Genomic DNA, 12,226 nt, shown 5'->3' on the forward strand with positions numbered 1-12,226 from the left:
ACACAGCAATCTGTTCCCAACCAAAAATTCTGGACAATTTAATGTTGTAGAAATGTTTATTTGTAGAATGTTTATATGTATACATAGATACAGAGATGGCAAAAGTACTCACTTTCCGTACTTGAGTAAAAGTACAGATACTTGTGTTAAAAAATACTCTGGTAAAAGTGGAAGTACTGATTAAACTTCTTTACTCAAGTAAAAGTAACAAAGTACAGGCTTATAAATTTACTTAAAGTATAAAAGTAAAAGTAGAAACCACTTTTTTCATGCCGTTGCCTACATTTTAAATGGATGTCTGCCAATAGGACTAGATCTCCGTTGTGTTCATTTTCAATCATCTCGTCGTCCATGCTACTATGCTAACGACGCCGCCACCAAGCTGCAATGATTTGCCGCGAATGAATACCGCCGAATCTGTCGATTCATCTTGTAGTGGTGCGTCAAATGCAACGTAGATTCCCATCCAATTAGATTGAATTTGGTATTGATGACGTGAAAAATAATAACGGTAACTCCATTGAAATGATTCAAAACTAAAGTAACGAGCCAATTTTTTTAAAATGTAAGGAGTAGAAAGTACAGATATTTGTGTAAAAATGTAAGGAGTAGAAGTAAAAAGTCGCCATAAAAATAAGAAGTAAAGTAAAGTAAAAATATCAGAAAATTCTACTTGGGTACAGTAGGAAAGTATTTGTACTTTGTTACTTACCATCTCTGCATACATATGCACACATGACGCTCCCCAGCGCACATGTTTGTCAATCTGTTTGTCTATTCTGCTGATTATATTTATTATTTGTAACATATCCCCAGGCATATTTGTTTGTATGTTTTATATTTTATTGTTGACTTTAGGTAAAAAAATAAAAATAATAATAATAAAAAAACAGTGATTATAAAGAAAGGATTTTAAGGTTTTTTGATTTTCAGAAAATACATGATTAAACTTAACACGTTATAGTTTAGTATGCTTAGTGTTCTGGGTGAGGAAAAAAACGTATTTAAAATAGTAAAAACAATATCGAGGATGACCCGGAAGTAGATATAGCTGCGCATGCGCAATGAGCTGCTGACAGGGATCGGGTAGCATTGGCAGCATTAGCTTAGCTTGTGTGTGGAGTCATTGTAGAGAGGCTGATAATCTGGGAGTGTTTGCAGTGAGAATGTCTTCAGTCCAGCTTCAAGGAGAGTTTATCACCGAGCAGTTAACTCCTGCTGAAGAAACATTCACGGAGTTTAAAGGGAGTTTGGTCAATTCGGAGGAAAAGATGGACGATCAACATCTACTGCTGGATTTCACCAGGATCCCCCAGATCATCTTACACCGGATAGGTAGGAAACACCTGATAGAAACGATTCCCTGATGATGCACACTGTGGATTTTAGCCTCATCTGATTGGAAAACTGCTTAGAGGAGATCAACATGCTAAGCTAGGGCTAACCTACTGTCAGCGGCCATCTTACTGCGGTCAGCTCGCTCACTTCCAGCATTGGGTTTTAATGACTGCGGTCAAGTTAGTCATTTTCTCCGGTTAAACCTCTTCTTCTCTCCGAGGTCACTGCAATCACAGAAAGCCGTCTCTACCATAGAGATAATATTAGAGTAGACCCCGCATTCACTGTCTCTGCGCAGACATTACGGGCGCCATCTTGGGGAGGTCATCCTGCTGCCCTAACCTGCTGCTTTAAGCAGAACAGTAGAAGGATGCCTCAGCACTGCAGCGGAGTTTAGTTTAAATCAACAGACTGTTGACATCAGGGCTGGAGGGAGAACTTCATGAAGGCATCAGAGCTTTGGAAGACATTACTAAATAAACAGCAGATATACACTACATAGAATAGAAACTCCCTTTGTTGGCCCACTGTGGGGAAATAGTGGAGTTACTGCAGCAACAGATTACAGCAATATATATATATATATATATATATATATATATATATATATATATATATATATATATATATATATATATATATATATATGGAAAGTAAGGGCAGCAGTGGTGCCAGTGGTAATTGGAGCACTGGGGGCTGTGACCCCCAAACTGGGAGCGTGGCTACAGCAGATCGGTCTTTGTCAGACACGTGACTGACACGCCCCCTAGCGCCATTTTTGTGGTGAGCGGAAGAAAAACAAAACAGCAGAAAACAAGAGGAGACGCTGCCAGCAGTGAGGATTATCAGTTAAATGGAAAAGAACAAGAAAACTGAACGGATACCCTACCCAGACAAACTTTCTAAAGCTGCTAGGGAACGATATAATATATTATTATTATAGTGACAAGGCAGATGTTGTGGGCAGTTGCACAGATAGCTGCAGTTATTAGATCAGACTGAACGAAAAAACTTGTCATAATTTTTGCACATTGATAAGTTGCACACTGTATTTGCTGTTCACTTTATCCAGGCCTGTTTTCACTGGGATCTGCAGTCTTCTTCACAGATATCACCTTGAAACATCTTAAACAGCTTAGAGCTTAACAAATAAGCCTTATTTCTAAATAAGATACAAAAAATCTGTCATTGTTAATTTACACAAACTTAAAGTGCAGAGCAAAGAAAACAAAATCAAATATTTTGGGATGCCATGATAAAAAGGCATAAGGTATTTATTTTAGGCTTGTCCTGCGGTAATTAACTGAAAATAGAAGCCATGACGGAACAGTCACACATCTTTAGATAATATATCAGTTCTTGTTTGGCTTTTTGTCCTAGCTCAAAGTCTAAAATGTCCTTTTAATCACTTCAGATATTTTTCAGTAGTAATAAAGTTTTGTAAAATTCAAACAAATGCTAACTTTAAATGTTCTTTTAGCTCCTTTAAATCTACATACATTTAAAGTGCACAGCATGGAAATCATGAGTCAATTAGAAAGAAAGAAGAGGAATAGAGATTAGTAAAGCCATTTCTCTTAAAGCTTACTTGTTAAGAATCAATGGCAGATTTTGCTTTAGAAATATAAGCATCTCTGCATTTTTGGCAGACAGCTTGTTCCTTTTCTCATCTACAATATTCCCTGCTGTGCTAAAAAGTCGCTCACTATCTACACTTGTGTACGGAGCCCAGAGGTAGGCTTGTGCTGCTTGTGCGAGAGCGGGGAAACGACTTTTATTGTCTCGCCAAAAAACAAGCGGCTGTCCGCTCCGTGGGATGACTGGCTCTGATACGTAGAGGTTAATCTGCGATGATGTTGAGCTGCTGATGTCACCGCCACCATGTTCCCCGTCTTCATCCAACAACTCAGCCTACATAGCGTTTAAGGAGCCAGCTCGACTTTCTCTGGGGGCTCAGTGCCAGTCGCTTCCAGGACAAGGACATCAGAAAGCAGCCCGCGAATCCGGGGCCTGAGTGCGTCGGAGAAATATCTGTCTTTATACCTTTTTTGTTTGGTTGAAAATAAAAATAAAACTTAAATGGATTTACTTAAACAAACAAGATTTTATTTTAGCTGCCTGTTAGGTAATATCTCTACGGAAGACTACAGACCACAGAGAAAACAAGTCCTGGGAAAATGAAAATCTTCTAATTTAATCTAAAGAGCAATCTGCTATATACGAGGGAGGAAGAAAAAGTAAAACATTTGAAGCTTTGCACTGTTCTGCATTATTTATGTATTTGAGATTTTGTATTGCATTTTCATAAATTCTCTGCTTGATTGAAAAGATAATAACAACGCTTGTTTCAAATTTCAAATCCACTCTTTATTGTACACACATTTTTACAACTTCAGAAACATTGTTAATATTTGAAGTGATGGTGAAACTTATATTTGTTTTGCTGTTATTTTTCAAAAGTAACTTTAAAAAAAACAAAATTCTATTTGTGTGAAAAGAAGAATAAAAAAAGAAGAATAAAGTTGAAACAGTACTTGATCTGGCATTCATTTATTAGCTGGTTTCTCTGTGAAAATTTCAAAACAGTCACTAATCACTGTGACTCTATGTCCAAAGGCCTCCACAAACTGATGAGGCATAATTTTGTGCAAGGTGTCTCTATCTGGCCACACAATTGCACGCTTTAGATTTGCATATAAAAATGACAGCATTTCATTGAATGTTCTGTACACTGTCTTTGGTGAAACACGGAAGAGATAAGCAAGGTGTTTTGAGGGCAGATCCAATCTCAGACGCATGAAGGTTAACAGAAGCATTTGAAATGGACTGAGAATTTTATTTTGAGCAGACATGAGAGGCAGCAGAAAATTAAACAAAGCCATAAAGGTTGCCAAGTTTGGTAGACCCGTATAGTACTGGACTTTTTCATTACTGTCTCCAAAGAAGCCATCAGAGATCCGCAGCTCATCAAGTTCACGCCGCAGCTCTCTGTTTTCTTCCAAAAGACGGTTCATCTCTGCACACCTGAGCACACACAGGTTACATTCTGTCTGTCCTTCCTGACGACCACCTTCTGTGTCATCCTTGGTGTTTGGCCGGCCAACGTTTTCAGCAGCCTTCTGCGTGTCAGTCTGTTGCTGGTTAGGGTTCTCTGTCGCCTCATGTGTTACTTCATCCTGTCGCTGAAGGATTTCATCAGCCCGATGGAGCCCCGTTTCAGTTGCTTGCAGGGCATTCTTTTTCAGCTGTTCCCGATAACCACATCTTAAAGAGCGGTCTGTGTCTGTTGGTCTGATGTCAGTGTGGCCCAGATGCAGGGATGGAGCCCAGTCTGGGTCAGTCTCCATCATCTCATATGCGGGTTGACCTGCAAAGTAGATGAAAGGTTGAGTGTTTTACACATCTATTCAAAACACTATATAAAGCACCTTAATAACAGAGCCCATTAGATTAGATGAGTTATAAAATAAGATATGCTTATGTTTCCCACAGTGGGGAAATTTGCTATACCGAAACAGCACAAGTACATCGGACTAGTAAGGCCAGAGGTAAATAAATAAACTGAAAAGCTTACAGACGAACAAAGGATTATAATAAATAAACTTAAGTAGATTGCACAGGATGAATAAATGCAGTGAGTTGGCTGACGAGTGGGTATGTACAGTGTTTTTATATGTACACTGTATTTATATATATTTATTCATAAAAAAATATATTTGTATTGCAGATTGTGTAAATGATTATATACAGATAATGCATTATTTATTAAATTTTAGCGGTCTAAAAAAGAAATAAAACAAACATCACTTTCCGCTTCTCTTCCACAGCATGTTTCAGTAGGTTTACATGAACTCCTGCAACTTTATAAGCAAACCATTTCAGCGTGTTGATTTCTATTAGTGTATATTTATAAGGACTTACCTTTGTGAAAATGCCGAGAGCAAACACGAGCATGAGGAGATATTTTATGAAACGTGATGTCTTTCCTTCTTACAGCAGCGACCCATGCAGCCCGACGCCTCTTTGTTAAGTCCTCTGTCTGCGGTCCGTATTTTTTTTCCAAGTGGGGAATACGAAAAACCGTAAGGCCCCATCTGCTGTTTTCTGTTTAGAATTACTATTGCATCCTTTGACGCAGCACCAGTGTCCCATTATTTCCAAAGAAGCAACTAGAACACGTCTGCTCTCTGTTAGTTTTCTTTTGTTTGTTGCTGCTGTCTCTTCACCACAGAAATGGCGCTAACTACCCTAAATGAATTGCGCTTTTGCGGAAGTGACGTACACTGTCACAGACCGATTCCAGGTAAAACATCAGAGGTCTCTGTCCAGAAGAGCGCAGTCCTAGGAACAGCTAAGATACTGCGCAGAACCCTCAAACTCCCAGGCCTCTGGTAGAGGACCCGAGCTTGAGGATGACACATACCACCCCACGAGGGGTGAGAAAACAGTTTTTTTTTTTTATATATATATATATATTTGTTAAGCAATTAAAATGAACCACAGCTGATCAAAGGACTGTAAAGAAAATAAATAAATAGAACATAAATCAGATAAAACAAACGTACACAAAAAGGTCAGAATAAATGTCCTCATTTCAGGCCTCAGATCTATCAAACACGTGTTTGATGGATGTGAATAATGGGAAATATTGTGGGAAACTGAAATGTTGTGATCAAAAACCTCATTGTGAAAAAAAGCATCTGAGTCTGCAGAGTCCTGAAAGTTGGGATCCAGGAGGATCTGGAAGAATATGGACTGTAAAACACTCCAACAGATGGGATGATGTTTAAATCCATTAATTAGGATTACAGTACTTTAGTTTGGGATTTCTAATGATCCTTCATTGCTTCATGTGGCTGTTATGACACTGCCATGGTCTGTAACCATGTTCATAAAGTTACCTGTGATGTCAACAAACCCTCTGTCTGTCAATGGAGCCGCGTTGTTTGATTTGCTTCCAGAGAAACTTTCAATCATTAAGGGTTTAGATTTACATGTAATTTGAAAGTACTTTGACTCACTAAAAGCCGGGCTTTTAGTTAGGAATATTTCATAGAGAAGAACACCTCCACCCCTCCCATGTGCCCTGTCATTCCTATAAACATTATACTCTGGCATAGTTACCACTGAATCTGGAGAGTTGTCTGATAACCAGGTTTCAGAGAGCCCCAGAAAGTCGATGTTAGAGTTGCAGAGTAGATGTTGAAGCTCTTCATTTTTAGATGCCATACTCCGTATATTCAAGTGTCCGCCTAACAAGCCTTTTGGTTTGGCCTGCGGATCCCAGATTGTTTTTGCCTGGTTAAGTGTATGGAAAATCTTAGATGTCCGATGTTTTTTGAAAACAGGATTTCTCTCCTTTTTTTGTAGTGGAGGCCCGGCTAGCTGTGGCCCAGGTGGTGGAGGCCCGGCTAGCTGTGGCCCAGGTGGTGGAGGCACGCGGCTAGCTGTGGCCCAGGTGGTGGAGGCACGCGGCTAGCTGTAGCCCAGGTGGTGGAGGCCCGGCTAGCTGTGGCCCAGGTGGTGGAGGCACGCGGCTAGCTGTGGCCCAGGTGGTGGAGGCCCGGCTAGCTGTGGCCCAGGTGGTGGAGGCACGCGGTTAGCTGTAGCCCAGGTGGTGGAGGCACGCGGCTAGCTGTGGCCCAGGTGGTGGAGGCACGCGGCTAGCTGTGGCCCAGGTGGTGGAGGCCCGGTTAGCTGCAGCCCAGGTGGTGGAGGCACGCGGCTAGCTGTAGCCCAGGTGGTGGAGGCCCGGTTAGCTGTGGCCCAGGTGGTGGAGGCACGCGGCTAGCTGTGGCCCAGGTGGTGGAGGCCCGGTTAGCTGCAGCCCAGGTGGTGGAGGCACGCGGCTAGCTGTGGCCCAGGTGGTGGAGGCCCTGTTAGCCATAGCCCAGGTGGTGGAGGCCCGGTTAGCTGCAGCCCAGGTGGTGGAGGCCCGGCTAGCTGTGGCCCAGGTGGTGGAGGCCTGGCTAGCTGTGGCCCAGGTGGTGGAGGCACGCGGCTAGCTGTGGCCCAGGTGGTGGAGGCCCAGTTAGCTGCAGCCCAGGTGGTGGAGGCCCGGCTAGCTGGTGTCCAGGTGGTGGAGGCCCTGTTAGCCGTAGCCCAGGTGGTGGAGGCCCTGTTAGCTGTAGCCCAGGTGGTGGAGGCCCGGCTAGCCGTAGCCCAGGTGGTGGAGGCCCTGTTAGCCGTAGCCCTGGTGGTGGAGGCCCTGTTAGCCGTAGCCCAGGTGGTGGAGGCCCTGTTTGCAGTAGCCCAGGTGCTGGAGGCCCGGTTAGCTGCAGCCCAGGTGGTGGAGGCACGCGGTTAGCTGTAGCCCAGGTGGTGGAGGCACGCGGCTAGCTGTGGCCCAGGTGGTGGAGGCACGCGGCTAGCTGTGGCCCAGGTGGTGGAGGCCCGGTTAGCTGCAGCCCAGGTGGTGGAGGCACGCGGCTAGCTGTAGCCCAGGTGGTGGAGGCCCGGTTAGCTGTGGCCCAGGTGGTGGAGGCACGCGGCTAGCTGTAGCCCAGGTGGTGGAGGCCCGGTTAGCTGCAGCCCAGGTGGTGGAGGCACGCGGCTAGCTGTGGCCCAGTTGGTGGAGGCCCTGTTAGCCATAGCCCAGGTGGTGGAGGCCCGGTTAGCTGCAGCCCAGGTGGTGGAGGCCCGGCTAGCTGTGGCCCAGGTGGTGGAGGCCCGGCTAGCTGTGGCCCAGGTGGTGGAGGCACGCGGCTAGCTGTGGCCCAGGTGGTGGAGGCCCAGTTAGCTGCAGCCCAGGTGGTGGAGGCACGCGGCTAGCTGTGGCCCAGGTGGTGGAGGCCCGGCTAGCTGGTGTCCAGGTGGTGGAGGCCCTGTTAGCCGTAGCCCAGGTGGTGGAGGCCCTGTTAGCCGTAGCCCAGGTGGTGGAGGCCCGGCTAGCCGTAGCCCAGGTGGTGGAGGCCCTGTTAGCCGTAGCCCAGGTGGTGGAGGCCCTGTTAGCCGTAGCCCAGGTGGTGGAGGCCCTGTTTGCAGTAGCCCAGGTGCTGGAGGCCCGGTTAGCTGCAGCCCAGGTGGTGGATGCCCAACTAGCTGAAGTTGTAACCCAGGCAGCTGAGATAGGAACCAGGGTAGCTGTAATTGTAGCCTGGTTAGCTCAGGGGTTGGGCCTGCTAACTGTAGTCCAACATGGCATGTGCTCCTAGCCGGTCCAGGATTTATTTCAATATCACCAGCTAAAAGTAATATTAGCACAAGTTCCAAAGCCCCCAGGGATGATCTAGTTGTAAGTGAACGATCAAGTTTACCTGGGGGTGGCCTGGCATATCCAGAATTGAGAAATCTTGTGAACAAGAGGTATTGATTCCTCTTTACTGCGTATGGAGTTGAGTTTTCCATTTTCCGAGGGCCCGTTAAACTCCAGAAAAGGTAACAACATATAGCAATGAAAAATACACATGTTGATGGCACAATCCAAGGAAATTTGATGGTTTTATAGGTGCATATTTCTGATTGACTGATTGGTCAGGTGAAGTTTGTAGGTCTACTTTCTCACCTGAAAACATTTTAAAACAAATTTTTATGACAAACTATTAGTGGTTTGAAACTATAACATTTCTTCACTTCATTTACTCTGAGCTTTCTCGTGTTGATTTGTACTGCATGATTGTAACAGTACTTTGGCCACTGTTGATGATGTATGCAAGTCTATAATTACAGAAAAGTAAACATATTTCCATGTTTCTCCAAACAGAAATGAACGGTGAGAAGGAGACTGATTCCTGCTGTGATCAGTTTAGCAGATCAGCACCGGCAGCCTTTAGTTAATGGGCTAATCTTAACCAGCCTCCACTGGTATCTTTCACAGACCTGTTTTAGGACCTGAAGCCTCCACATACAAGCAGCTAACCAGTCTTATATCTCTGGAAGTTCATCTGACTAATGAATAGCTGTTGGATCTTAAGATCTTCAGACTCAACACAGAAAACTGTTGTTTCCATGAAGGTAGATGAACATCTGTGAAGCTACGTCAGCTATACAGTTTGTTCAGAAACATTTTATTTCACTCTAAAAAAACATTTTTTGATTCTGAAGGAGGAAAACAAAAATCAACATAAAATAATTTTAAAACTGAATTTACAACCAGATTGTCTGTCCGGATAGACTCTACAGCTTTGATGATAAAAGTGGCTGACAGTAGAGCAGTGACTGGTCTTTTATAACCTGTGATTTTAACGTCACAGCTGCAGTGCATTCTGCAAGATTTAGGTCCACTCTGTTTATATCAGCATGAGGATGATTAAAGTGAGGTGTCCTTTCTTTAACCTACGATAGAAAGTCTTTCTGCTGTTTGTCTTTCAGACCGCCTTCAGGATTATGTTGGGAAAGAGGAGGATTTCTCTGACCAGCAGCTCTGTGGACAGGAGAGGAATTCCAGTTTGGACCAAGAGGAACCAGAAGATCTGCAGATAAAAGAAGAACAGAAAGAACCAGAACATCCCTGGACAAAAGAGGAAACCATGGAGCTCCCCATAGGTGAGCAGGAAGAGCAGCTTGTTCTGCAGCAACAGGCTAAAGATAAAGGAAAGAAACTGTCCCCATGTTTGACACGGAAAGAACACTTTCTAAAAAAGAAAAATGTTATGGTTCACATGAAATCTCACACAGGTCAGAAGATTTATGAATGTCGGTCCTGTGGAAAAAGCTTCACTTATAAACATCATCTTGAAACACACATGAGAATTCATACAGGAGAGAAGCCTTTTTCCTGCTCGATTTGTGGCAAAAGTTTTACTCTAAAACATCATTTGACTGGACACATTAGAATTCACTCAGATGAGAAACCTTATTCCTGTACCATTTGTAACAAAACTTTTAATGGGAAGACTAATTTGACTCGACACATGGGAATTCATACAGGAGAGAAATCATTTTCCTGTACCCTTTGTAACAAAAAATTTAGTCGAGAACATCATTTGATTCGACACATGACAATTCACACAGGTGAGAAACCTTATTCCTGTGACATTTGTAACAATAATTTTACTCGAAAGGATCATTTGACTTCTCACAAGAGAATTCACACAGGTGAGAAACCTTTTTCCTGTACCATTTGTAACAAGACTTTTACTGAAAAGGGTAGTTTGACTTCTCATATGAGAGTTCACTCAGCTGAGAGGCCTTTTGTATGTTTGTGCTGCAGAAAAAGCTTCTCTCACAAGTCTAATCTTGACAGACACATGAGAAGTCACACAGGTGAGAAATCTTTTTCCTGTACCATATGTAACAAGAATTTTAAAGAAAAGAGTAATTTGACTTATCATGTGAGAATTCACAAAGGTGAGAAGCCTTTTGTATGTTTGGCCTGTGGAAAAAGCTTCACTGAGAAATCTAGTGTTGATACACACATGAGAATTCACATAGGTGAGAAACCCTTTGTATGTTTGTCCTGTGGAAAAAGCTTCACTCAGAAGTCTTATCTTGATACACACATGAGAATTCACACAGGTGAGAGGCCTTTTGAATGTCTGTCCTGTGGAAAAAGCTTCACCTCTAAGTCCTGTCTTAATCATCACATCAGAATTCACACAGGTGAGAAACCTTTTTCCTGTACCATTTGTAACAAGACTTTTACTGACAAGAGTAGTTTGACTTCTCACATGAGAGTTCACTCAGCTGAGAGGCCTTTTGTATGTTTGTGCTGCAGAAAAAGCTTCACTCACAAGTCTAATCTTGATAGACACATGAGAATTCACCAAGGTGAGAAACCGTTCTCCTGAATGATTTGTGACAGCGAATCATTCAGCGAATTCGTAACAGCAGTTAGACGCCACAGGAAGGAGCAGTTGAGGCGTTTTCCATTTTTGGTGATAAAATGTCAATCTAGAAACTGCTTCACCTGGTTGCATGAGAAAATCAAGGGTTAATGGTCTTTTTGGAGTAAAGTTTTTAAGAAAGCCATTATTTGGAAACACATTACATAGAAACTAGAACAGATTAGATGTTATATTCTAAACCTGGAGTCTCAGATGAAGATTTGGGACGTATATAAGTGTGTCATTCTCAGCTAACTATTAGCTGATTAATGTTTTTTAATGATTCTTTGAAAGTATAATTTTCCTTTGAACTACTTCTAATAGTTTTGATCTTGATTCTTTGGATGTTATATTTTACCTGCTATGATTGAAATGAACTTTAACCTCTTTTATACCACTGATTCTATGTAATAAGTGTCTAATAAAGGTGCTGGAGATCTCAAAGCTCACATGGACACTGAAAAACCTGACAAAGCTCTGAGTGGTGAGAGTTATTCTGCAAAGTTGACTGAGTACTTTGTTAGAATGTTTGTTGAAGCTGTATTTTCTAATATAGAAGAGGACATATTTAGAACATGATTTTATTTATGTATTTTAATAGAGAGCTTTAATTGTGTAATTGGTTGTTAGAGATTTTACTACAAAGGTTATTTTTGTATCATTTAGGTATAATAAAGCTGTTAATTAACCTTTGAGAAGCCTGTCTGAATCCGTCTGGAGGCTGGGCAAAGTGTCCTCTTTATGGAAATCTAAATATGCTCACCCTAATATATATACCTATTCTAAAAGAATTAGTTCTGTAGTTCCCATTTTTAAGCCAACTGATGTTTGCAGGAGCTGTTTTGAACTAGACTACAGAGGGACGGCAGCAGTTTATGGATCATGTTACTTCATGTTTTTGAACTTTATTAGGGAGATTCACTGAGCCTCCTGATGGGTTTTTAGGCACAAGACAATTTGGAGATAAAGGCTCTTTATCTAAATACAAATATTATACTTCTGGATATTTTGTTTGGCTGTATTTTATGTGATTTCCAGCAAATCTTAGTGTCTATCATTACTCCCAAGAACTTAATTTCCGTAACTGTTTCTACTGTCACATTATCTCTCAGGATATGTATATT

The 12,226-nt window shown here is 42.5% G+C and overlaps 1 protein-coding gene across 1 annotated transcript; it reads left to right on the forward strand.

Annotated features, from left to right (window-relative positions):
* Positions 1-1,279: 1,279 nt before the first annotated feature.
* Positions 1,280-11,778, forward strand: LOC119778399 (gastrula zinc finger protein XlCGF57.1-like). Its single transcript, XM_038277607.1, has 2 exons — positions 1,280-1,335; positions 9,649-11,778. The coding sequence occupies exon 2, from the start codon at positions 9,807-9,809 to the stop codon at positions 11,064-11,066; it is 1,260 nt and encodes a 419-aa protein (XP_038133535.1). The 5' UTR covers positions 1,280-1,335; positions 9,649-9,806; the 3' UTR covers positions 11,067-11,778.
* The last annotated feature ends 448 nt before the right edge of the window (positions 11,779-12,226 follow it).

Source organism: Cyprinodon tularosa, unplaced genomic scaffold (assembly GCF_016077235.1).
Source record: "Cyprinodon tularosa strain WSP-4 unplaced genomic scaffold, ASM1607723v1 ctg1328, whole genome shotgun sequence".
Classification (NCBI taxonomy): Eukaryota; Metazoa; Chordata; class Actinopteri; order Cyprinodontiformes; family Cyprinodontidae; genus Cyprinodon; species Cyprinodon tularosa.

Excerpts from the sequence above, each read along its gene's own strand:
- LOC119778399 (XM_038277607.1), top strand. The coding sequence starts at position 9,807 with ATGGAGCTCCCCATAGGTGAGCAGGAAGAGCAGCTTGTTCTGCAGCAA.